The 27391-nt window shown below is 46.1% G+C and overlaps 2 protein-coding genes across 2 annotated transcripts in view; one reads left to right on the forward strand and one right to left on the reverse strand.

Annotated features, from left to right (window-relative positions):
- On the reverse strand, positions 1 to 26863 carry LOC126561327 (polycomb group protein Psc). The gene is made up of 5 exons (XM_050217402.1): positions 26505 to 26863; positions 25098 to 25188; positions 6520 to 6720; positions 4331 to 4544; positions 1 to 4226 (listed from the first exon to the last, which is right to left on the reverse strand). The coding sequence occupies exons 1-5, from the start codon at positions 26860 to 26862 to the stop codon at positions 54 to 56; spliced, it is 5037 nt and encodes a 1678-aa protein (XP_050073359.1). The 5' UTR covers position 26863; the 3' UTR covers positions 1 to 53.
- LOC126561839 (tyrosine-protein kinase Drl) overlaps positions 1 to 27391 on the forward strand; it is a 483362-nt gene that overhangs the window by 192043 nt on the left and 263928 nt on the right. The window lies entirely within an intron of this gene.

A 27391-nucleotide genomic window follows, 5' to 3' on the forward strand; every position in this document is an offset into this window, starting at 1 on the left:
CCTGGCTCTTTCTACCGCCTTCAACAAGCACTCTACAGCTCGATCAACATTACTCAGGAAGAGTTGCGCGATGCTGGATTCGGACCACCGCCACCGAACCCTCTCGACGGACCACCTACACCACCATTACCGCCTCCCGATCCACCACCCCCATTGGTGCTGCTTCCCCTACCATTAGCGATCGAAGATCCAGGTGGAATAGCGGTGACGGTAAGCGAGTTCTGTGACACAGCGTTACGGGATGTGCTGAGCGGCGATGCCGTAATGGTGACCGAATCCGACCCGGCACCAATCGGCATATTCATGCCGGAAGTTTGCTGCGCGTACTGCTGCAGGAAGAACGGATAGTACTGATGGGCCAGCAAACTATTGTTCATCATCTGGTTCAGCACGGCCTGCTGGGCGGAAAAGGGCAGCGAACGTGGCGAGGATGGCGTTGAAGGTGCTACCGGACCCTGGGGATGCAGCGTGATGAAATCGGTCGAACTGCCCGACAGCTTCGAACCACCACCGTTTGCGGACGGTGCGGAGGAACCCGACGAGGCGGACTTTAGCGGTACCAGCGTCGTCGAATTGTTCGTCGGAACTATCTTGCGCCGGGGAACAGTGCCGGAGGTGAGCGTTGTGGACGATCCGACCGGGGATTTCTTCGCCGGAGTACCACCGCCGGATGCGCCGATCGCGGCAGACTTCATCTGGATGTCGAACATCGGACCCATGCTTGCCATCGACGGCAGATGGGACGGAGGTGTCTTAGACTTCGGTTGGCTGTAACCACCGTAAGTGGCCGGTGAGCGGGGAATCGGTGGCGACATAGCCATCCGTCCGTTGGCGAACGGTTGCTGCGAAGGTTTCGGTGCGATCGGCACGTTCGACTTTGCCTGCGTGGTCGGTGGAGGCATCATTCTGGATGACTTCGAATTGTTGGTTAAATTATTTACGCCCTTCGGAATCAAATCTACCTCATTGTAGTGGTGAAACTTCAACATACCGTTCTCATTCACGGTAGCGTTGGGATGTTTAAACTTGTTAGCGACTGGGAACGTCGGCACCTTCGGTGTACTCGGTCGCGACGTGGGTGCCACCGAGGAAGGCTTCTGCTGTGCGGACTTGTTGTTGGCACTCTTACCACCATCGGACGAGGTTCGCTTTTCGATTATATCGTAGATTTTGCGCTGGATCGCATCCGCCGTACCATTAGACGATGTGGAAGAAGCGGAAGTCTTAGCTGGGGCACTATTAGCCACACTGTACGTAGGATTGGTGATCGGTGGAGTCGATTTGCGTGCCACCTGAGATACCGAAGTCGTTGATGCAGGCATACTGCTTCCAGCAACATTGTTACCGACCTTGGACGGTGGTGTTCGCCGTCCCTGCTTGGGAATGGTGTTGGGATGTGGCAGCGGAAGCTTCACCTCCGTAACCGGTACATCGGGCAGCGGCCGGATCTCGATGAAGTTATTTTTTAGCTGTTTGTTCACGTTCTTAATACGGGTCGCGTCATCTTCATCCGTAGCAAGTGTGACCGACAGTCCATCTGGGATTCCCGCAGGGAATTTATCCAGCGGATTCGGCGGACTAGACAGCGTTGCTTGCTTCTCCGGTGGCTGAAGCTTCTTTTCTTCCGCATCGGGACTGAGGGCTGATGCGGGCCGTTTGTTGGAAGCAGGTGTAACGGAAATGCTAGCAGATGATGGAGCAGCCGTCTGTTCCTTTGCTTGCGGTGGAGATGGCGAGGAAGCAGGTATGGTGATTGTGGTTGATGGTGGTGACGTACTGCCAGACTTCCGTTCGGTCAGCATGTTCTGGAGATGGCTACTGTACGCTAGCGGGTTAGCGTACTTGAACTGTTTCGGCGAAAAGTTTAGGTTGGGATTGTACTGCGGAGAGTCGGGCGAATAACTGGGCGAATTGGAGGAGTATGATGGAATCGGAGTACGAGACCCGGCAGCGGCCGCCTTACTGTTGAGCAGTGCGTAATTCAAGTAGTTCACTGGTCTTGCCTTTGCACCCTGCACCTGAGGACCGGATGTCGAGGTCGATGTGGCAGCCGCTTTCGTTGCTGAAGTGACAGTGAGGTTTGATGGCGTTTTAGGTGTGACCTTGTTGGGAACCGCGAAGCTAGCGGTCTCTGTCGATCTGGCTGGAATGGTTGGCTGTTCCGTTGATGTCGGCGGTCCGTAGATTTTAACGTTCTTCTTCAAATCCTCCGGCCGGAGCTTGCTGATTTCGGTATCACGCGGCATACCGGGTGTCTGTGGTACTGTTGGAGGCAGAATGTTTATCGATGGATTACTTAGGGCGCGCTTCAGTTCCAGTGGCTTTTGCTGTTTGCTAGACCCGGTAGCGACGCTGTGAGTGGTCGAATTCGTTGGAGCAACATTGGTACCATTGTTAAGTGGCTGGGAAGCAGCACTCGCACCACCACCACTGGTCGTTGTGGAAGTCGGTAGCTTGGTTGGAGTCGTTGGCTTTCGAATAGGCGCTTGTGGTGCTAGCGGTGAAGCTGGTTTCGAAACTGGACTTGAAGCCTTCGGTGTGCTCGCTGGTCTGATTGGCGGTAGCGATGGTTTCTGAGGAATCGGAGCTGGAAGTACCTGCTGCGAAGGCTTAACCGCGGGTATGTTGCTCGCCGACACGATCGGTGGCGGTGGAGGCGGTGTCTTGAAGATGAATGGACGTGGAGAATCGCGCTTGGGCGGGGGCGTCGTCTTCGTTGTAGTCGTCGCCGTCGTTTTCTTTGTTTCTGACTTCGCCGAAGAAGATGGCAAGGGTGGCGACTTCTGGCGGGATGAGGTGACGGGCGAAGGAGAAGCCACCGGTGGAACCTTTGGCTTGAGGAAAATCGGTGGAACGATATGTTCCGAGGGTGAGCGAATGTTTTCTGCCACCGTTTTCTCGACGATTGCCTTCATTTCATCGTCGGACAGCTTCGGCTTCTTGGAGCCGGACCGGGTTGCACCACCAGCCGAATCCTTTGCTTTGCGTTTCGTTTGTGTGGTGCTTCCATTCGCGGTGGCATTTGCTGTGGTGGTGGTAGTTGCCGTACCTACTTTAGGGTTGGCACTGGACGTTGGCGATTTTTTTGACGATGATGTACTTTCTACGGTCGAGGGCGACGTGCCGGTGCTCTTTGTCGGGGAGGAAGACTGTTCCGTCTTGATGGGTGTCAAATCGAACGAGTTCAGGAACTGTGACTGCTCATCCTCAAACTTCGGCTTCGCTGGTGGAGGCGTTGGTGGAGATGGTGGCAATGGTGGCGGTGATGGTGTCATACTTTTATCCGCTTTTCTCGGTACACCAAATTTGAGGGTAGCTGTAGCCATGTCCGGACTACGTTGATCGATCTTCAACACAATCGGATGATGATGTTTGCTGTCCTCCGGGCTGCTGTTATTGCTGCTGGAACTACTGCCGCTCTTGGGAGATTTTATCTTCAGCTTGCGGTACGATGACGAACCCGAACCGTTCTTGGAAGAGTGCAGTCGCTTTGAATCGCGCTCCGAATCTTGCAACCCCTGAGCAATGCTCGAACCCGAATCAACCTTACACGGGGCCAGCGACAGCTGTTGCTTCTTGGCACTCTTTCCCTCGCGCTTGCTGCTTACCGGCTCAGTAGGCAGCTTACCTTGAGGAAGCATGTCCTTCATTTTCTCGATCTCGATTTGCAGCTCGCGGGAATTTTCTTTCAACTGCTGCAACGCGCCTAGCGGATCCGACCGTTTGCGCTTCGTTTTCTCCGACTTGTGTGACTTTGATCCCTCGACCGATGCGCCGGGAGATGTGTAAGTGTTGGCCGCCGGTTCATCCGGTTGCGGACTTTGAAGGAAGCTAACGTACTTGTTTTTATTGAGCCCAATTTTAAGCTTGATCGACTCATTCTTTCGTGCCGGTTGTGCTGGAGTTGCAGGAGATCCAGCCGGTGGGGATGGCTGCATGGTAGGACTCGGTTTGGGCTCTTCTACACTTTTCGAACCATTTTCCGAACGACGAATATTATCACTGCTACAGCTGCTACTGTTGCTGTTATCACTCTCGCCTACCGTCACCTCGGATACTAATCGCTCCAGATGCACATTCTCCTTATCATCCTCATCATCCACGGCCTCGGTCCGTTGCTTTCCTGCGCTGACTAGGCTTGGCGAACGACGCAGCGGTACCTCCGGCAATTCCACTGGATTCGATTCTGTCGTACGGATGCGATAGTAATACTTCATGGGAGCGTCCTGTGAGGCGGAAAGAACAATGGCAAAAAAAAATCCAAAAAGGGAAAAATAACGATTGGGAACATTTGATAAATGTTGCTTCTTGGCCACAAAACCAAACTTACCCTCTTCCAGGTGTAAATGTAAGCCACATCCATCAGCGTGTAGTAGTCTGGCAGGATGATCGTCTTCACCTTGTACATAATCTCGACGCAAAACTGTCGCTCCGAAATGCCGTACTTGTAGATGATAAACTTCTTGAGCAGCGCGATCGAAAAGATGGCCGGACAGAGCAGATACTTGGCCTTCAGCAGCTCCTCATTGTCCTCTGCCAGTTCTCTGTGGAAGAATCGACAGAACAAAACCAAACATGTGCTTGATGAATAAATCCGTCTCTATACTCGGTTAGACATTCTTAATATAATTGTTGTCGAATTTGTGGACAATTTTCTCTCGTCTTCCACAGCAAAGGAAGGACGATTTTCGCCCTCTAATATCCACCACTATCCACACACCACTGCTACACTACACTATTTAGTCGAGACCGGTCGGATGCTATTTCTAATTTCCTTCTCCACCACTAACCACGCAGCGAACCGGGGAGGAAACTGACGATATAAATTATCGTCGGCAATAATTTTCGCGTTTTCCAGACATTCCGGGCGCGCAAGTGGGTCCAGAATCTTCGAACGGAAAGATGTCTGAGCCACTCTCTCTCTCTCCCTCTCTTTAAGCAAGCAAACACCTCGGGACAGTTTCGCACGTACACTCTACGCCTCCCTCAAGTTGCTTTCCTTGTTCTCATTCCCCTTGCAGATCGTTTCCATACCCAAAACCTCGACCGTGTCTGTAGCGTGTGTCCGGGGTGAGAAAATTTTCGGTAAATGTTCATTCCGGAAGGTTTATCTTAGGGTGGCGCTGCTCTATCTCTCTCTCTCTCTCTATCTCTCTTTCGTTTCTCTCTATCGTTGTCGAAGACGTCGTAAGGAAAGGACGTGGCACTGGCTAATAGTTATTGTCGATCTAGCCGGAATAGCCGGCTAGTGGGATAGGATTCTTCCCCCGACTAACATCCGGCCGAGTGTCCCACCCTACACACACACACACCGAGGAGTGATTCATTGGTATTTACCGAACGTGAAGAGGAAACTCAAATTAAGGAAAATACCGTGTTGAAGACACGTCCACGTCTAGGGTCCGTGTTCTATCCGTGTTCGCTTCAGGTCCGGAGGACGCTACTACAAAGAACAACACCACCACCACCACCCGCCTACCGAGCGCGTGTAAACCATTCCATCTCAAGCAGCTCAAAGGAAGGCTTCCGCAACAAGAAGCTAGAAACAGCGGGAAGAATCTGTGGACGACGACGGTTCGCAAACGAGGGAGAAGTGTCTATGTTTGATTGCGAAGCGTCCTTACAGAACGGGTAGGTAGTTCCCCCGGCTTGTTCCGGTCGACAGTTCGAATCCGGCTCTAAAATATCGATTCGATAGCACCTCGGTTGCTTTGGTGAAGGATGTGCATGGGAAGCGTATAAAAATACGATACACTTCTTCGAAAAATTCGGAACACCCAAAGCAAAGTTGAGAACGATCGGCGGCAACTTCCACAACGCCGCTGTTGTATCCGTTGCTGATCACAGCTCAATTGCGATGTAATCAAAATAATCAATCGTTCCAACATGGGACGACAATCAAACGAGCGTGCATTTTCCGATGCATTTTTTTTTTCTTTCCTCCAATTTCTTGCCGAGTTGGGAGACAATTGCTCATGAATTATTCGACCGCTTTTATCGCTTTTTGAGCGCGGGGTTACGGTTGGAGAGGAGCGAAGATGAATTAAATAAACAATTATGCGACCGAAATAAGTGAGACGCGATAAGCTAAGCAGAAAACCAAGCAATCGTATCCATTTCAGATTTAGTGTTGCGAATTTGAAGATCGTTGATCCTTAAAGATAGAATCCAAAATTTATATACATTCTTGCTACTCAATACACGTACCAAAATCAAAACACACATTCCTGCAGAATGAATTTAACTCCACAAGGATACGTGTGTAAGCCCTGAAGAAAACCATCTCAGCTAATGGCACAAAGCAAATTCGCGACAAAACCTTGGTGCTGTCCCTAAGATCCCTTTTCTCTCCTGTTGCACAAACACAAAAATTAATGAGATGAAAATTGATTCTCAAGCTGTTTTGACGTTCTCGTTGCCTCTCAATCCCAGGGAGGGGATGGCTCCAGGGATCGATGGTTCCAGAAATGGATGGAAAATCATTACAGTCGAAGTGGGAGAGTGTTACGGTGAACTTACTTTTCCGCGTACTCCAGCGAAAGGGAGATCTTCTCGTTCGGGCTAAAGATGAGATACTCGGTATCTTCGCCCCGTTGCTCGGGCGTTGCAATGGCGGCCATATCCGGGTGCAGTCGGTAGAAGGCACGCCGCCGGCGCAGCTCATTTTCGTACAGTCCCGGCACCAGCTTGTACACGATCGCCTGCAGCGTTGCATCCGGTCTGGAAAGAAAGCAGAAAAAAACATATTCGGGAATGAGTTTCTCGGTTGCGGTGACGGGGTGCTGATGGGGAAGGTCATTTTCAATCTCAGCCGCGCCATTTCTTCAACGGGTGATGACGCGATGCGGTTGACACGAATGGAGATGATGATGATGATGATTCGTCGTCTTTTTAGCTCTTGAAAAGCACTAATAAGAAGAGTTTGGTGGGTGACGTTTCCCTCGTCACCATTTACCCACACCACAATTCCTTGGAAGGAGTAGGAGGAGACGGTTTTAGTGTGCACCAAAATGGAACGGAAACGGATTTATCCAACGACCCAACGAAAAAAAAAAAGAAAGCGCCAGGAACGACAACCGTACCAAAGAGAGATAAATGAGACCACCGTTTGCCACACGGAGGAGGTCTTCTCTTCGTCACCATATCTCGGAGGCGAGATACGGAAGGAACGAAATTAAGAAGTTTTTCCAACCCATTTTCCCAAAAAACCACACCTTTACAGACTTCTTGCCGTCACAAGAGAAAGAGATAAAGAGAGCAGCAAGGAGCAATTCGACTAGAAACTGACATCCAACACCAGGACTTGGATAAGAGTTCCAGCGGATGCTGGACTGACTCGGTGTGTGTGCCCAAGCCTTTCGCCACAAGCAAACAAGGAACAGCACCACGGAAAGAAGAAGAAAAAAAACCTCTCGGCGAACATTGGAGCCACAAACCCGAAGGAAACTAATTACAGTAGTGGAATAATGAGACTGCGGGGAGCACTAAAAACCATCCGAACGTCAACACATCGCTTCTTCCCGGTCGGGATGAGCGTTTCCAGGGCGTTGGATAGAGTTTTTCCCTCATTTCTTTTTGTGTCGTGATTGCAGCGCCCAAAAAGGGTGTCCGGGAGGAGAAAACCAGAAGAAGAGGCGGAGAGCGAGAGTGTCTTGGGCCTCGAAAATTGCACCACATTAAAACAGACCTCATAAAACATGGGTTTCATGTCGCTGCAGTAGCGGCCAACTTTTTGACAAATTAAATATCGCCCCCCCCCCCCCCCCCCCTTCGACTACAGAAGACACTCCCTCCCTTCCTTCGATGCTTTTTTTTTGGGATATGACTTTCTTTCAGGAAACGAACAGGAGCAGGTTTAACTTCAAAGGCGTCTTTGACAGAGCTTTAAGCCGAAAAGTTGTCCCTTTGGGGAGCTTGTGGAGCAGGCTAAGGAGTCTACCCGGAATGATGTTTGTGTGAAATAAGATAAGCACAAAATTAGTTTTTAAAATGGCGGCTTCATCCAGACTGGAATCAGATGTCCAATTATGAATACGGCAAATATGACTTTACCTTTCTAATGTAAACTTTTTACGTGTCGAGAGTGGGGGGTCCCCTAACGAGACTTCCAATAACAATTATGATGTATGACTATAGCTCCAAAAAAAAAAAAGAAGGAGCTAACACCAACATCATGGAGGAGTCGAATGTTCAATTAAAAATGTATCCACGTAACGTCAAAACGCAATCATACGCATCGCACACAGGTTGGGTAGGACTCATCCATCATCGGCAACCCTCTCTCTCGGGCAACACGGCATTACAACTGCAATAAGAGAGGATGTCCTGGCTCTTCTAACCACCCACAGCACAGGTTCGGGCTTCCCTAGTTTTTTGTTACATTGTTTAGAAGCAACGAAAACGCAACACAAACTCCCGTAACCGATTTTCCCTCATTGTCATTAGAGTCTAGGGCAATGAAGCTGGGGAAGAAATTTATCAGCATCAACCTGTGGTCCCGTTTGGTTTGCCAACGTTCGACTAGTGTTGGAAGGATAAATCTCCTGCTATAAACCGACTCGATAAGAGTGGCATCGACCGGTACCAACCCAAGTTGATGACCTCGCGCGTATTTGTGTGTAAACGTAGATACCATTCCGCGTGGCGATATGTCTTTCCGTTCCGTCTGATCAGTGCAATTTATTCTCGCGATGGACAATGTTCACTGGCCAACGTGTTTTCACGATGGCACTGAAACGGACGTCCAAACGCCGGGAGGCAAAGCTGTAAAGAGCTCCCCGCAGGCGAACACACACCATTACGAAGAGGGAAATTTCTCCCATGGGATGCCTTCATATGGTGACACACAGTATCTGCCACATTGTGTCGATGGGTTCTGCCACTTGTTTTCCTCTCCCTTTTTTTAATTTTCATTTTCTCGATAAGGACACCCTACTGACGTGACGTGAGGCTCTCGCCACTCTGCTTTTTACACCAGATATCCACAACGAACGCCAACGGATTCTATGCCTCAACGGAGGTCACATCCAATTATGATCGTGTTCCACACGCGAAACCGGTCCAACTCTTTTGAACGTTCTCTCAGTGTCCTCTCCTTTCGCCTCTGGACATCAGGGCTAAAAGTGGGAAGAAAAAGACCCAAGCGCCAGAAGCGAATGCCACAGTTGCTGTTGAAAAACCAGTCAAATTCACCCTCCCACTCAGCTGTGAGATGTGTTCGTTCCGGTGGAATTTATGGCGCACACACACACACCATGATCGTTCCGTAGTGAGGGATTCATCTTTCGCCAATAGGACGCACACAGCGGGCGCGTACTGTGATAACAACAAAGACACTCGCGAACCAGCGAACCATTACGATGGAGAACTGGGAAGGCGGGGAGCGGCAACGAGTCAATAAAGAAGGTGCATGTCTTCAACCCTTCACACGCTGGTCCCTTCCCATAAAAATTTTGTCCTGAATCCCGATTTCTTTTTCCACAAAAGCTCCCTGAGCTGGGAATTCTGCTTTTTACAGCCCAACTATGCGAAGAGGACAAACTTCCCGACTGTAAAACCAAAGCGCTGTGACAAGCTAGGAGCAGTAGTAGTAGTAGTAGTAGTAATAGTTCACTTTTCAACATGAGGCGAAATACTTTTTAAATGTTAATTATAAAAAAAAACCGATCCTTTCATCACACACAGCGACTTTTCTGCAGAGGGAAAGCTTTTCTTTTACCATCGCGAATTCGTCCCATCCGGTGGAAAATATTAATCTACAGCAGCCCGCACTGCTACGACTAGCGGACCGGTAGTACGGACAGACTAAGTCATTGCTGCCACTCTCTGTGTTCGTGACATAATGCGATGTGTCTCGCGACAATTAGCGACAAATGAGGGAGCTCAGGACAAGGTATAAAAGAGCCCCCTTCAACTACGACCAAAAAAAAAACTTACAACAATACAGAAAGATGGATCGTCGTGGTGGGTTCCATAGAGAGGAAGCGTCTGGGACTAGCATAGGCGGGGTGTGGCTACGCTCCACAAAACGGTTGATTCTATAGTCAGATCCACTTTCTTTCGCGATGAAGAATACTGAACCGGATGGGTTTTTTTTTTTTTGGGAGTTATTGTTTTATGAAATGTTTAAACTCTTCTTTTCATGCTTTTAAACAGAAGTCCGTACCGTATTACCGTACGTTTCTACGTTCGTTTGCTATTTAAGCGTGTTTAAAATTTGCATATAAATGAGCGTAGTGTCCGCGTTTTAAAGCCAAAACAATGCAGAGGGTTAATAATTTATATTTTCCTTTCTAATGAGCTTCAATGTGTGTGGAACAGAGGATTCTAAAAGAGGAGTTCCTCTGCCGCTTTTGTTGAAATATTCTAAATAGCGCTAGAAATAACTTTGCTCACTGAGGATTAATTACAGCTAAATGCAGATATCACGTCGACCCTCGAATAGCTCAGAAGGCTTCCTGATACCACGTTGTTGGATAATCAGTCTTTACCACGAGGGTACGATCCGGACTGAAATTGACCCTCGATCCTGCCGTGTGGAAACCTGCTCCGTTGTCCGACAAGCCCCTTAGAGAAATTAAAGGTTACAAAAATACTCCAGACGAACAGGCTTTAAATATTCATCATAAACTGCGCAATTCTGATCGCTTTATATCAATACGTGGGCTGCTACATATGTTTCTGGGCCTAGGCCACAAGAAGTGTTGTCAGATGCAGGATCGGATATTTTTAATCGAAAGTTTGACATTTTGGAGCATAATCACACTCACAACGTTTTTTGATCATTTGTGATGCTTACATTGACTTGAAAAATCAGTTTCGCAAAAAGAAAATGGAATTGACCCGTGAACATTTTCGTGCGATCAGTTTTTACAACTTTCGGCGTGGACTATCAAGACAAGACTGCTTTGAAGAAATCAAATCTTTGTATGGCGATCCTAGAGCACGGTTAAAAACTGATATAATGAATTAAATCGTGGCTGAAGCTCGCTCAATGACGAATTTCGAGAAGGTCGCCCAAAAAAGGCCGTTGAGCTTAGGCTGGTATCACTGCTCGGTGACATGCCACTAGTTGCAGGGGAAATGTATGGGATTTGACAGATGAGGTTAAACGTCAAACGTCAAATCCCATACATTTCCCTTGCAACTAGTGGCATGTCACCGAGCAATGACACCAGCCTTAAAGACATTGATGCCGTTCAAGATCTAATTGTACAAGATCGTCATTTGACATACCGTGAGATAGAGGCAGCTTTGGGCATTTCTTCCACAAGCATGAACACAATTTTGCACAAACAACTGGCCCTAAAAAAAACTTGTTATCGTTGGATCCCGCCCATGTTGACTCGTGTCGATTGGTGAAAGAAAATGTTTAAAAATTACGATCATGATGCTTTAAAAGATGTTTGTAAGATCAAGGATCTACGCGTGAGCCCGAAACAAAACATCAATCGACCCGTGTGGGTCTTCAACGACGAGCCAAATCAAACGAAAGTTGTCAGTGAAAGAAGCACTTCGTAGCAAATCGCCTGTTTCTCCGACAAAACTGGCCATGTGGCGACTGTTACACTTGAAGAACGTAAAACCATCGTCCTATGTTCGGCTCATTTGACCGGCCAGCCAAAACGTCGAATTAATGGATCATCTCCACCCTAGAGCCCTGACCTTGGCACCCAATGACTTCTTTCCATTTCAAAAATGCGAGGTCAACAATTTTTGTCCCCAGAAGGCCCTGTTGGAGCCCTCAGCCCTCAGTATAGCCCTCAGATTTTCTCTTTTATGCTACGCATAAGGCACGAATTCTTCAAATCATAAAGCATTTGCATCATACTTCCCCAGAGTATGATGAATTTCGAAACTTACGATGATGACTGTCGGATGAAGATATTTACAACTTTTCGAAGTGAATCTCATAGAGCCATAAACTGATGTTCCTTTTAAAAAAACAGTGCTTTATTGATCCCTCTTCAATAATTAGTATTGATTACTTGGGGGAAAAAAACTCTCCCAGACAAAGCGATTAAAAGTTCAGACGAATCTTTTTATTGCACACGAGATCCGCACAAAAGCCTTGGGAATTTACAACCTGATGGGGGCTTCACGGTTTCACTAGCGATCGGACAACCCGTGAGCTGATGATCATCATGTCCCAGATTTTTGACGTGTGTTGCAAAAAGAAAACAAAACAAAAAAGATCCATCCACAATAAATTATCTCCTGTTGCGAAAAATACGACCTTTTATAGAGAACTCAAAAAGAGTGATTTTTTTTTAGCTTAACATGGACACAGCCGTATTCTTGTACTGGTTGTATTGTGTAAAGCCCACTGCCATCTTGGCCTAAAAGGGTAGAAAACATATGAAGTGCTGATGCAAAAATAGAATTTGGAAGCAGAATTTTAGAAACATCTCTCTAGAGAGCGGCCCCCACAGCAGCGGCCACAACAACAAGTGACTACGAGCGATAGAAACCGCGTCATTGGAGGTACAACGCGCGCGCGCGCGCTCGCGCTTGACCCAAAACACACGCTTTCACATGATCTTTCAATGTTTACGAAGCTGATGGTAAGGGAAGTGAGGAGTTCACACTAATACCCCCTAAGCCCTACCAACGGGGTGGACCGTCGGGCCACATCATCATCGTCGTTGTCGGCCGTCGTCGCCAGCAGTAGTTGGATTTTATTGATTTTTTTGTCTACAACCTCTCACATACCACCGTTGCAAACCTTCAGGCATCCCGCCGCGCAAACAGTCTGGCCAAAGGGCGGGGGGGAGGTTAGTTGCCCGGTTCACGAATGGCCACTGCAGCCAGTTTAACCATGAAATGCAATTGTGCATTGCTCCATTTCTTTCCCTCATGATAAGTCGCTCGTTCCCGTTCGTACCAGGCCAAACACAAACATACCCAAAATAACCGATGTGAAGGAATGGGGAAAGAAGCGGAAGAAGGGCGGCAAGATGAAAGATTGAGAATCGGCACGAGAGAAGGGCCCACATAGACAAACTGCCCCTTCCAAAATAAACCATTAACAAACAAAAAACAAAAAAGCGCAAAGCAACGCAGGAAGCAACTCCGGATTGTGCTCCGGCGATTCGTTTTTGCACAGGCACCGAGGCACACCGTGTTTTATGCGAGTGGCAAGGACTGTTTTTTTTTTTTCTGTTCGTTGTTTCCGTTTCTGTTGTTTCGTTGTTGTTTTATTTTATTGTTCTCTCTCATTCTTTTTTCGCCCCACACAAAACCGGAGGCTGAAGCCGAACGCGACCTACACACTTCTCCAAAGAGATCTGGATTTTCGATTTCCCCGAGTCCTGCGATGCGGATGAAGGTTCGGGAGGTTGGGAGTTGTTCCGGGGAAACACAGAACGCAGAAGAGATGAAGGTAATCCGGAGCATACACCGATACTGTGGTGTGTGTGTGTGCACGGGCGGTGACGCAAAGTGAGGTTGGGGAATCGGAATCGTATTGCGGGCGCAATTGAAACATGATTATGCTCTCTGGACTCGGGACGCTTTTCCCAGTGTGCTCTTGCTGCCATTACTGATACTGATGGCTATTACCCTACACTCCCACACCCTTTATCTTCATCCCACACACACACACACACAAACCCGAAAGGCCCATTCTGAACGTTGCCCCTGTAGTCTCCCTCTTACCAATCAACCCCAGAGCGCGCCCGCGTGTGATCACTTCGGTTCGGTATTTTCGATGTTATTTTTTCCGTTTTCCTCAGGGTTTGCTATGTGTGTGTATGTGTGTGGATGTCCGGCCGCATCCGATCCGGATGGATGTGCGATTTCCGATGCGATTAAAGTGCAAGTGGAACAAAACACAAACGAAATCGGTGGTGGTTGGTGGACGCCGGGTGGCAGCTTTCAATGAAAGAACACACCGGATAAAGCGGACAAACTGAGCCTCCGGGCGGGCCCATACCCGAACACGGTCGAAAGTGGATCTCCTCCTGAATCCTGAGTCTATTGGCAGGACTCGCTCAACCAATCAGCTCCTCCCACTGCACTCTCGCCCCTCCAAAGAACTCGGTGGTGGCGTCGCTCGCTGATGGATTTAAGGACGAATCGGTATTTTGTAGTTTGTTTTTCTGTTTTTAGTCGTTTTCTTTTATTTTGTTTTAAATATAATCTTGTGTTTTGAGTTTTGGTTTCCTCTTCAACAACAGCACTCCACACACACTCCAAACATCATCAGTAAAAGTAGGAAAAAATTAAAAACAAAACGAAAGTAAAAAAAAGCTTCCCGCTGAACGCCAGAATGTCGAAAGCGCAACAAGGCAATTTTTGAAACAACGAAAAATAGGCAAACAAAAACAAAATACGAAACACACACACACACATATGTGGAAAATTAAAACACAAAAAAAAGCCTTGCGTGTATTTTTTTTTTGCTCCGCTTCCGCCCTGTACTACTATTTATATTCATCATAACAGGGAATATTTCAGCAGCATATTAAAAATTGAAGAAGCTGCGTACGAACGTCACATGACTGTTTCATTATGATTACGTGCGAGTTTTTTGGCTTTTTTCTGGGGCGGGGGGGGGGGGGGGGGGGGGGCTTGGGGACGAGCGTTTTACTTTAGTTTTACTTTTAGTACATCAAAAAAAGCGTTTTTGAGATTTTTTTCCGGAGGTTCCCGGGGGCTCACACACATTCATCACAGCGCAAAGCTGTTGTCAAAAATGAGAACCACTTTCAATCAATTGGTCCACTTTTTTTTTGGGGGAGACTTGCACGTTAAAGATGAAACACAGAGCATAGGCAATTGGAGGAAGAAAATAAAAACATAAAATCCATCCCATTTTGATGAACATTTGAAACACAGTCAAGCGAACGGTGGGGGGGCTGGCTTACACAGTTTGACGGGAGAATCCTGCTGAAGGATCATGATTAATGCATGATTGAATGAGTTGTCGGCTTTTGGTCGTTTTCTTCTTCTTGTTTTTGGGCTTTGCTAGGTGTGGCGTTAGTTCCTGGTTTTTTTCCCCTGGTGCAAAAGCCACCCCGAGCGAGAACGGCTCGAGGAAAAGGAAATGGAAATGTGCCTGTGTTTCGATAGGATTTGTTTCTTGCGCTGCACGTTTTCTACCAGACCCGTGTGTGGCATATGGGAAAGGAACAGACATTTTTGAATTATCAAATATTCAACCAACTTACATTAAAACTGTGCGTTGGAATGGAGATGGAGGGAGAGAAAGAGAGGCCACAAAAATGGAAAAGATTTGTCGCGTTTCTATACCTTAGGAAGGTACCTACCTTTATGGTCTTTGCTTATCGACCTCATATCCGGACAAGAAACACAGAGAACCGAGGACCCTCTTATCGTGCAGAATGTTTTTACGATTCATGCCATAAAGGCTTTTTACCCCTTAGGATTATAGCGTCGAAGCCCAAGACAGTCTAAGCAAAGGGTCTTTTTGGGTAGAGAGTTCACAGTTCATGTTCGGGGATCATCACGAGGTAATTATTATAATCCGTTCTTTGCTGCTACATTTGTCAGCACATAATTCATATCTAACACAGCATTAGCTATCAATTCTCTTGATGTGTAGAAACGTTTGTTAAAAGAAAAGTGTTATTTTATTGTAAAAATAGGAAAACATCTAAATAATGCATCTCCGTCGGTTCGAATTCGGTATTCTTCCTACACAAAATTCGTGTTCTTCTGAAAAAAAAAAACAAAACCGTTCCGCAGGCGGAAGACGCCCAACATCTTCAGGAAACAACACAGCAGCGAAGAAGGTGTGAGAGAATCCCTCCCTAATGCCAGAAGAGATCCATCGATCATGTGATCATGCGGCAGTAGGAGCAGAGGAGCAAAAGAGTCAGCAAATGATCAGCAAAGAACCCGGTGTGAGGGTTGAAGCATAAAATCTTGAGTGTACGTAAGTGTGTGGAGGATTCCTACCGATACACGGGAACTAAAACGCAACAGAACAGACTGTGTCCAACATTATCGCTTCCTACGTCTTGGGAGTTTTTCGCTCCCAGTTGCGGCGGTTTTTAAAACAAACGTGTTTCCTTCTGTTTCTTCCGCTTTTTTCCATTCTTTCTCTATGCTTTTTTCTTACACCGTTGGCCCGTTGGCGGTTTCCGAATGCAGCTGTGTAGCTGCTACCGCCCTGCGTAAGACGGTGAGGCAGTGTTGGAAGCACGCGTAAGACTTGGAAACTGCTACTATTAATGGACGAAGCAATGAGTCACCAAAGAGCTTCATGAAAGTACACGAAGAAGATGTAATTCTACATAGTTTATATACTAAATTTTTGGATGACTGAGAAACAATCTTCTTGTGTTCATTCCCTTCATTTCATATCGTGCGGTACATTTTACACTGGTGGGCATAAATGTAAAACGATAATTGTTTTTAAATTTTTATAAGGCATGTTGTTTAATTTCATCTTTGTATTGTACGTCAACGAAGGCCCAACCGTGCTGAAGCTTATAAAAAAATATTTATTTATTTACTTCCAACATGACGACTCATTTCCGTATGGTCAAAACATGTGTACATGCATGTGTTGATAAATTACAATTTTTATAAGGCATTTTCTCCTTGGATTTAGTCTTATATATAAAACAAAATATATGACTACAAACTAAATTGTCCATTTAGCGATACACAGTCTGATAAGACCAGTACGCAATGAATCGATTTAGTTTTATTTAGTAATACTTGGTCTAAGAGTTTGCCAAAAACGGTTCGATAATTGGGGAAAGAAATAAATTCTAAGTCTCTTTTTGCCATTTTAACTAAAGTAAGGCCAAAAAATTAAAAGAAAAATTGAATGTTCACAATAATATTGCTGTATGGAGGCAATGAATTCTTAATCGCTAGTAAAAAAAAATCAAATTTAACTACCATTGATTACAGGGGGTTTTTTGAGTAGAACTAGACAAGTGCGAGGCATTTCTAGACAACACTCAAGACGAACTGGAGAGCGGAGAGGGTTGAACTGGGGACAACCGTCAACCGTTTCTTGACAGTGGTAAAATTGAACTGGACAAACGCTAGGTTGAAGTGGACAATCGTCAAATAGAACTGGACAGTCAAATTTGAAATGGTTGATTAAATGTTTCGGAAACGCTTGGCAAATTTTAAAATTAATAAAATAACTGCTGAAATACACATTTTTTCTAATTTCTCATTCTAAATAATTCCCAAACGTACGTATTCTTTCACACCGAATATAGTTACAATCGGAATGCATGATTTTCTTTAAAAATGTAAGGTAGAAATAAAATATTTGCTATACCTTTTTAAAATTTTACAGGGTTTTTGAGTAGAACTAGACAAGTGCGAGGTATTTCTAGACAACGGCTAAGATGAACTGGACAACGGGGAGGTTGAACTGGACAATCTTACAGATTAAAAGCGAACAATTTCAAACAGAAGAATAGTTTCATGAGATGAATCAAATAAGAAAAAGAATTTGCAGTTAAAAAGAGCAAATTTTTTAACAAAACAATTACAATTATTTACAATTATGTCGAGAGTGAAAAGGACTCGAACACAAAAAAAGAAAATACAAAGAATAAGCCATCAATTGTACAAATCAGTCTTTAAAAAAATCGGTAAAATGTATATTGTGCAAGCAAAACAAAAATTTTAAAACATAATTAACACAAAACATGTCGAAAGTTTTATAACTATTTCCAGGAGTGTGCTTTTTTGTAACACACAACGTAATAGCGAGCCACATAGAACAAACACTACTCACCACTACCACCGTTCATTCGATATTTCACTATATTTCTCCAGCCCGGGATGTACCGGAGGAAATCGGAACGAAATATTTGTACAGGGTCCACACTTTGTCGTTTTGTCGAAGGGCAACCAAAAAAAAAATAAATCCTCTATGTATTTATTTCATTCGCTATTTACCCCCCGTGCCACACGCTTTTCTATGCGCTCTTCAAGCAAACTCCCCGTCTCGCTGAACAGCATTATGTAAGGAGAATAATAGCAATGATAATGATGAGGAACGAACAGACAGACACACACACAACCACACGGGGCATTAACAAACGATGGTTTAAGTTCTAGACACGTGATTGAAGGGAATGCGCGTCCCCTTACTTTCACTCTCTCTCTCCAGTTACGATTGCGTATCGCTTTTTTCCCCGCAATATGTAGCACGAGGCATAAGCACAAAGGTGGTATATTTTTTGCAATTTATTTGCTTCATAATGCCCCGGGAAACCAGAAGAAGATTACTCAGTCCAGCTCAGGAGAGGCCCCTTCTTCCTAGCAACGAATGTTCCGCGTTTCCCCTAGAGGTTCCGCAAGGGGGGGGGGGGGGGTATTAACCAGATGAGGAATCCTGTTTTTGACAGTTTTTACGTTTTGCTAAGAGGGCCTCTCTCTCCCAGGTTTCCGAAAAAAAGATTCCGACAGTACTCCGGCAGCAGTTCCATAGCAGCGACTAGCACGCTTTGCCGTGCGCTCCCCCCTGTGGATTCCCTGATGTTCCCTATCAACAATATAATATATCCCATCAACTGTTGGGAATGGCTGTGAGGGACACACATAGTGAACGTCAGTAGTAGTTCGGTTCGGATATAGAGAATATAGAGGCAGCGTATTGCGACGGCCCGGTGGTGTAGTCGACAGCAGCGCCGATCTTCAAACGGCAGGACCGGGGTTCAAATCCCATATCCGGGACCGTCCCCCGTAGTGAGGACTGACTATCCAACTAAGTGACATCGGCAGTCTAGTAAGCCATTTTTGATGGCCGGCATGACCTTGGAGGCCGTTAAGCCAAGAAGATGAGAGGCAGCAGCGTAGGTCAATCTTCCAACTCCCGCCAGAGAGGTTTGGTGGTGGGTTTGCGTTTTTAAGCATTGCCGAATTCTACGGGTTTTTACCAGTGACCACCACCCAAGCTGGTATGGAACATATTCGAAAAATATGATCCAAGAAAACGACCCCCAACGCCGAACACTAATGCTCCCCCCACCAACGATGTTTTCGTTTCTTCTTCTTATGGTGAGCCCCGACTCTTTTCGGTAGCACGAATTCCGTTTACGATGCAGAGCAAAGCAAGGAAAAAACCCCCAAAACAAGACACAGAGTTCGGTGTTAGGCGCCAGTTCGCGCGTATGCTCCCTCTGAGAGCAAGCAAACAGGAAATGCGCAAACGGACAAAAGGGACCTTTTTTTTTTTTGATACCCCACAAACGGCGCGCTCTCGAAGGTGAAGGGTTTTAGGGATTCCTTTTGAAACCCAGAAGAAGAAGAAAAAACTCCATGGCGAGTTCTTCCTGTTCCCTCCAGAGTTATGGTGGCTGTATTTTCTTCCGTCAGCCAGTAGAAGAAGCGTGTGACTGTGTGTGTCTTTGGGTCGGAAATAAAAAGAACAAGATAAAGCTGCTTAAGTTCGCTGGACAGAAGAGACAGCACATTTCCTTGCGCCACACCACCACCACCACCGTGAATCCTTGTTACAGCCAGCGGTGCCATGGAACGGTGGTGAGAGTTAAGCCCTCGGAAAACTCTCTTGTGACTGTATGCGTTCCACAGATTCGAGTAGGGGATTAGATAAGGCCCAGTGGTGTTCTCCGTGCTGTCTCACAGTCCACCATCATTGCCCTTAAGATTGAGAATTTCCTTGCAGCACAAACATGGCAACTTCTCGAAATCGAATGCAAAAAATAAGGGCAAATATCGCGCCGTGGCTCTTTTGTGGCCCCTTTTTTTTATGTGCAACATGAGAAACAGTAAGGAAGCAACCGAACGGGGTGTATCGGAACATACCACAATCAGGAACAGGCACAGAGACACGAAGAAGGAAATTGAAATATTTCGATGGACGAAAGCAGAAGAGAGCGAACGAACCCTTCCTTCCTTCCTATACTCCCTAACCCAGAACAAGCACCGAAGGAACCAAAAATTGGGCTCGTAAAGGATGATGAAGTATTGAAATGTAAGAAAAATTGTTTCCCCCTTTTGCACGTTTCGCTTATGGCGGAGGTTGCGCTACCGAAATCTTCCTTCCTTATTGGCCATACACACCTTGGAGGATAACGATACGAGTCCCAGGATGAAGCACCCGAGCAGGGAATCGAAAACGGAAACCCAAAGGAAGACCGAAGAAGAAAAAAAAATGCTCCTATAAACCGTAGCAACGTAGAGCAACGTGGAGTTTGTGGATTATTTTTACCCAAATTCTATTCCACTCGCTCCATTCCAAGCGGAAAGCCGACACGGCGGTGGCAAAATGTCTAAACCTTCTGGACAGAATAACGCCTGGGCCTCCGGATATAATGCTGACTCTTAACACCGCGCACCACAACCAGCAACGGAACTGCAGTTATTGTTGGGGTTAATTTTTTTAAAGATTAATTCTTGGCCCTCTCGGCAGCAAATGAGGAGAAAGCAAAAAACTTTCAATTGCATTTTAACGCGGTTTAAAGGTTAATAAATGTGGCGGTTAGAGGGGTTCAACCGCTTTCCCCGTCCCAAGGGTACGATATCTCATACAATTGTGCCTTAAGTACGGAGAGAAACAATATTCGGGAAGCTTAAAATTTTCGGTCAAATTAAATGTGGTCAATTGGAGGATAAGAGTGTAGTTTAAATAGGGCAGTGTTAATAAGAATAGATAAGAATTATATATTGAACACATTAATAAGCAAAAGTAGGATTAAACAACCAACTAACCAACAATTTATAAAAAAATATTGTAAAAACTGAAAAGAAATAGTAATAAATATTAAACAGTAAAAAGGTAAAGCTAAACAACAGCAAACAGGCATTAAATTAATTAATTGTTTATTCTTAAGCAATCAACACATCTGCAAACGAAACATAACATGTACAGGGTGTTCAATAAGTTCGAATACAACTTTTCATCGATTTTTAGTTCTGCACTCTGTGTAATTCTGTGTATTAATATTGGTGTCAGCTTTAGTATCATGCATTAGGCTAACCGTTGCATGTGGTGTCCACTAACTGTCACTTAGTTTGTGAACACTGTGCACGATGAAAGAGTGCCGCGATTTTATAGTAAAATTGTTTGTGTGAGGTGAGCAGCCCGGCGACACTTTCCGGCGGTTGAAAACTCACGGAGTGAAGCGGAATTTTACTTACACTACCATCCGTCGGTACCGGGAGACGGGCTCGACAAAGGACCGTATAAGATCCGGGCGGCCGCGTTCATCAAAGTGGTGAGGGAGCGGATCCGTCGAAAAATGTCCCGCTCGATCTGGAAGACTGCTGCTGACCTGACCTGTCAATCGGGACAACTCACACTATTATGAAGAATTATCTAGGGTACAAGCCGTACAAGAAACGTAAAGTACAAGGAGTAACGGAGGCTGCAAAGAAGAAAAGGCTGGACAGATGAAAATTGATACTTTCGCGGCACGCATTTCAGGAGTTCGTGTTTTCCGATAAGAAAAGCGTACTACAAAACTGAGGTTCGGGAGAAGGTTGTGGCTCAGGCACGTCAGGATCTCTTCGGTAAGTATCCTTACATTTTCCAATAAGACGACGCTCCGGTCTACACGGCGAATATCGTCCAAGCGTGGTGTCAGGAAATTGGACGGGGTTTCTAGATAAGATGTCATGGCCACCCAATTCCCCGGATCTCAATCCCCTTGATTACTATGTATGATCATACATGCTGGCCAAGCAAAGCGAGTATTAAGTGAACATTGAGTGAATCGAGCAATTCAAGAACGTTATTTTCCAAGATCTAAGACGAAATGCCGATGGAAACAGGTGCGTGCCACGTGCGGTTCGTTTGAGAAACGTCTCAAGCTCGTGGAAAAGTATAAAGGGTGGGTGCTCCCCCAACCTAATATGCCAAAAAGATAGTAAATAAACATGGCTTCAAAACATGGCATGGTCAAAAAAAATCTATCTTATGCCTACATTGTCTCGAATATATTGAACACCCTGTATTTGCCACATGAAAACAAACACACAGACACAAGTGCACAAACGAAACCAAAAAACCAGACACCGAAAAATGTATATATTCTTCTCCCTTGACCAAATAATCTCCCCCCTCCCCACCAAAGACCCCTTTCTACTTCAAAAATTGTCTAACAAATCCTCTACTGAGATGGCGACTCCAACAGTCAACTCTCCTCGCCCAGCCTCAGCTCGGTGCAATACAGAAATGAAAATGAATTGTTCCGCAACTGGAAAAACTCAAGTGCCAGCAGCAGCAGCAGCAGCAGAGCAGAGTCTTGTGCGATGTGGTGTTATTAATTGCTGCATGCTTTACCATCGGTACTTTTTGGCTGTCTGGAGCGTGTTTTGTAGCTTGTTTTTTTTTTACCTTTCACTCTAATAAGAGAAGTTTAGAAATTTACAACACTTGTGTCAGTTAATCATAGCAACTTTGGTGCATTTGCTCTAGTTTATCTATCTTTTTCCCATGCTTGAAGTGCTATGCAATTTACCCTGCAGAGTTGCAGGAACTTTGGAACGGATCACCGGAGAGGACACCGAATATTCGGCAACAGTTGCATGCATCTCCCCCTCCCCACTCTCCACAAAATAACCTTATCGATTACTACGTCTCTCCGCCAGCAACAATGCACAACACTTCCAACCCGATACAGTGAAGGTGTCATAATTAAGCGCGAGCCAATAATAGCAACGTACGGGAAGCAAGGAAAGCCTCAAGGGCAAAAGGGCTCATCATCAGGATGACATTCGCGAACAATGCATTGATCGTGTCCCGCACTTCGCAACCCGCGCTCCAAACGTCACATATCTCTTCCGGAGGCTGGGACTGCTATGACATCCTTCTCATGACAGGCGGTAGTCGTCAATGTCGCAAAACCCAACCCGATACTCTGCCCTTGCCCGCCCAGCGCCACCGATAGAGGAGAATCGATGAAATGTTTGGCAATGTATATGGTTGTGTTTGCCAAACCGTGTATCCGTATTATCGGGACGTAGGGAAATTATGATTCGGTATTTTTGTCCATGTTGCTCGTTTTCAACATCATCTGCTCCATTATTAATTCTTAATTAAGTGCTTAACTCCCACACTACGGGGCTATGGCGGGAAATTTGGTACCCATTGTGCACTGCCGCACGGTGGGTTTAGGTGGACAAAATAACAGGAAAAAATTGGAGAAGGACAATAAAGTTGCACAAAGAGAATTTAAGTTTGTATAAATTGCTTAGTGAAATTAGTAAGCTTGGGGACACATATAATAGTTACATAAATCGTAAAAGAATAGTAAATATAAGACGTATTTTACAGAAAAAAAGCACAAAAAAAGGTAAAACCATCAAACATCCCGCCGTGCATCCAGCGATTGGTAATGAACAAACAAACTCAGAAATGGGGAGTTCAGCGGAAATTGTTACCACGGTTGGCTCAATTATGGTTTCGGAATACAATTCTGTGTGAATGTGTGTGTGTGTGCGGGCTTTAAATTTAAATCGTATCGTGAAATTGTATTATTGTTTAATTTGATTGCTATTCACCAAACATGAGCGGTAAAAAATGGCGGTAAGTTGGTAGGGAACAAAGTACAAATAAAACGAAACACATGGAATGAGGAGTGTTTTTGTTGTTGTCAATATTTGTGTCCCCTTTGTGATATAAGAATGCTTGCCGGATTTATGAATTTATCAATAAGCAAATTATAACTCCGATTCCAATTCCAAAGTACGCAATCTGACGCTCGGTCGATTTATGTGATGTTTCGAATTTGAAAGTGTCCCCTGCCCTTGGTGGGACACCTCGGTAGTGAGAAAGAGCGAACTAACGAACGTCTTTATACGTCAAACGACGTCCCAATGGAACATGAACAGCGGCAGAAATAGAGAAACCGGCGAGAACAACTTCAGACGGTCACAATATGTGGCGGGGCGCGCCCGCGCACACACATGTAAGGTTTCCACCATAAAACGCAGCCTTCGCCACGGATCGTAAAGCCCACCCGGCAGCATCCCCCGAATGCCCGTCCGGCCTACCGCTCCCACCCGCCACCTTGCTGGGAGCTCTCGAAGCGGGCGCGTGAAGTCATAAAAACTTAACTCGGCGAAGAAAACGGAGCCGACAAAAATGTCACACACGTTCACAGGGAGCGCGCCAAAAGCAACACAGAGAGCGAGCGATACACCCAGCGAACGAGTGTTTCGAAGCAATAGGCGAAAGGCACGCGCTTCGAGAGGGTGTCTTTATAGTTCCTTGAGCTGTGTTTTCCCTTTGAAGTTTTGTCTCTCCAGTCCGGATTCTAACACGCCGAGAAGAAAAGCGAGGAAAACGTTGGGCGAGAAATTGTCCCTAAGGATACTTCCTCGCGCTGTCAGCAGTTTTTCGAGTGTTGTTGGGATAAAGGAAAATGCGAAGAAACTAAAAGCTGAAACAAGAACAGCTGAGAGACGCGTGAAACGAGGCTTTGGTGTGAGGGAATGACGGGACAGCTGTAAAATCTTCGCCGGTAAAGCAGAATGCTGGGTGTGCATTCCGGTGTGGAGGCGCGTTTGTTTGTTTCCGTGCAGCATTTTTGGGTTTGCTTTTGTTACACGGTCGCTTGTACATCTTCAGCTTGTTGTGGACCTAATATAGGGTTTTGTTTTAAGTTATGCGCTTTGCTGTGTTGTGAAGAATGCAAGCACATGTTCAAACAATACATCCGAACAAGATGAGTCACCATGGTAACCCACACACCCATCGAAACATCGAAAGAATTAAACAGCTGTCACTTTGACATCTCCCAATGCGGGATCTCTTTTTGGATTTAAATTGGAAATTTTCTAATCCTTTCCCTCGGCCATTTCTCATTAATACCGAAATAAGCTAGTGTGAATTGTAGAATTAAATTAAAGCACCCAAATAACGATTGATTGACACTGATTATACACACACACACGCACGCTTGCCGAATCCGTATCTCCACCCAACAACACAATCATCATCATCATTATTATGCTTTCGTTATTACCAAGCTGAAATTGTTCAAATTTAATCAACGAAATTCTGCGTCGAACGTGATGGCCGGGCTTGTGCACCAACGAACAACCCAGCATCTAATAATATTAAGGCAGCATTTGTGTGCGTCGCTGTGAGGCACATTAATTTCGGTAAAACAAATTGCAATACTCACTTGATGTTGGGCTTCGCCTTGTTGATCATCATTTCGCACTGTGGGCAGTACTGTTCCGTGCGCAAATGCTTCATAATGCAGCTGTGGCAAACTGCAACCGCCATCCACCAGGTTCCGGAGAAAAAGGAAAAACAAGAGAAAATATACATTCCATTAGTGGTACTGTGTGACCGGGTGTGTGTGTATTGTGTGGGGTAATCGAAGGAAAAACTGCATGCAAAAATATTGGTCCTAGCGCTCTTGGTAAACATTAATAAACGCTAGTTTATTATCCTTTTTGACTAGTTGCAGCACACACACGCAAAGGGGCACATTCTTTCGAGGTGGAGGTTTTGCATTGCAATGTTGGTGGTACACCTCTACGTCATCATAATTAGAAGCCACATTTAAACTGATACGTCACGCGCCTTAGTCAACGTGCGTGTGGGACAAAGAGTGAGATAGCGCGAGTTGCGGGAAACGCATCTTCATAATACCTATCATCATCATCATTCGCTCACCAGCTGTCATCCGAAAAATGTGTCATCTAGTAGTAGCAGATAAGCAGTGGCGTTTGGTGATGTGCAGGGCAGGGTGCGCCGCGAGGCGTCATTTCGTTCAAGCGCCCTTACTAAGCTCATGAAACGAAGTGCTCGGTTTGACGTTTTGGACAGCATCATCCGGGATCCGGGCGCACAAAATATCTCTCTGTGGTGGTGGGTAATGTTGGCGTACTCTTCGAAATGAATAGTGTTTTAGTTTTGTGGTTATCACCCCCAGACCACCCTACCCCTCGGACTCAACTTCATCCACAGTTTTGGCTGTGCGCGGCGCGGGTTTCTTCTTTTTTCATGTGTGTGTGTGTGTGTGTGTGTGTGTGTGTGTGTGTGTGTGTGTGTGTATTCCCGCCGCTTCTTTGTTGCGGGCGCTCAACATGCTCCACAGACGGTGCTGTATGGGTGCGAGATGTGGTGTGATGGACGGAACACACATTCTAAGCGCAATATGTTTCCTGTTCCCTCAACAACCATCTGCATCCTCTTCTTACCCTCCCCCAACCCCTTCTCTCTTGTGTGGTTTTCAGAAACAACGATACGTCGACGCATCGATGTTACCCGCTTGCTGTGCATGTGTGTATATATTGTAAACAAACGCCGCCTAACTGTCAACTGTTCCACTGACAGTTCGCCGGTTCGCGCGCGCCTACTTTGTGTTCGTGTTGGTGTGTATATATGTTTTGCTTAAATTCACCATCGGAAAAGATTGATATTGCGTGTGCGTGTGTATGTGTGCCGCACGCGTGTTTGTTTATTGCTCGCGCGCAAATCAAATCTCGTTCAAGCGTATCTAATTGGGAAACGGTGCCACAACAACAACAACAACAACAACAAAGCAAACTAAACCCCGACAGAGAAGAAGGTTACTTACAGGAATGCAAACACTCGACGATCGTGGTTGCATCGATCAGATAGCCCTTGCAAAGGTTACACGTGATGCAGGGATAGACGGACCCGAGCGTTACCCGGCTCGGTCGGTACGGTGACAGCGGCCCAGCACTGCCAAACATTGCCGCTGTCGCGCCCGTGACGTCATCGGACGCCGCCGTCGTGGTTGTCGTGGAGATGCTGATTGCCGTTGCAACCGTTGGTGGTGTAATGGTGGTGCCGTTGGTCGTATCGGCGGCCACCGACACCTTCACCGGTGTGCCCTCGCTGGCCATTTCCGTGCTAGCGGACAACGGTGCGTCGCCCGACAGGACGTCGCTGTTTGGTGGCAGCAGAACCATTTGATGGTTGGGGGTAAGTTGAGTGGTTAGATGAGTGAGGGAGAGGGGATAAAGGTGAGTCCTCGACACACTTGCTGAAAAGGGCGAGTGGTTAGCGAGGCGCAGGGGGCGGAATGATATTGCTTTTTAATCCTTTCGAAATTGACAACGAGCTACCGGGGCCTCCAGCAGTAGTGGCAGCGGCATGTTGACGTTGTGTCTCGCTTTTCCGATTAATCCAAAGACTCGGCGCAATTTTCACTCACTTACACACGCAATCACAGTATGCCCTGGTTTAATTTTTCTTTTTCTTCTCACACTCAACGCACTCACACACACACACAAATTGAAAAGGCAATCTCACCGCTCACTTGGATATTCGCAACCCGTGAGGCCCACAACACCACTCCCGGAGGGGGCTATGATTTGCAGCAATTTGGTTTTCTTTTCTTCGCAAATAGCCCTCTTTGATGTTTGCACTTTTTCTTCTATGCCGACGACACTCTATTCTTCTTTTCAGGCTCCTCTCTTCAGCACGTTTCACCGTGTG

Source organism: Anopheles maculipalpis, chromosome 3RL (genome assembly GCF_943734695.1).
Source record: "Anopheles maculipalpis chromosome 3RL, idAnoMacuDA_375_x, whole genome shotgun sequence".
Lineage (NCBI taxonomy): Eukaryota > Metazoa > Arthropoda > Insecta > Diptera > Culicidae > Anopheles > Anopheles maculipalpis.

What these genes read in the sequence shown, in the direction of transcription:
- LOC126561327 (XM_050217402.1), bottom strand. Translation starts at nt 26,862, where the DNA reads ATGGTTCTGCTGCCACCAAACAGCGACGTCCTGTCGGGCGACGCACCG. An exon ending in CGTCGAGTGTTTGCATTCCT is followed by an intron (nt 25,189 to 26,504) that starts GTAAGTAACCTT and finishes TGGCGGTTGCAG; the next exon opens with TTTGCCACAGCTGCATTATG. An exon ending in AAGGCGAAGCCCAACATCAA is followed by an intron (nt 6,721 to 25,097) that starts GTGAGTATTGCA and finishes CTTTCTTTCCAG; the next exon opens with ACCGGATGCAACGCTGCAGG.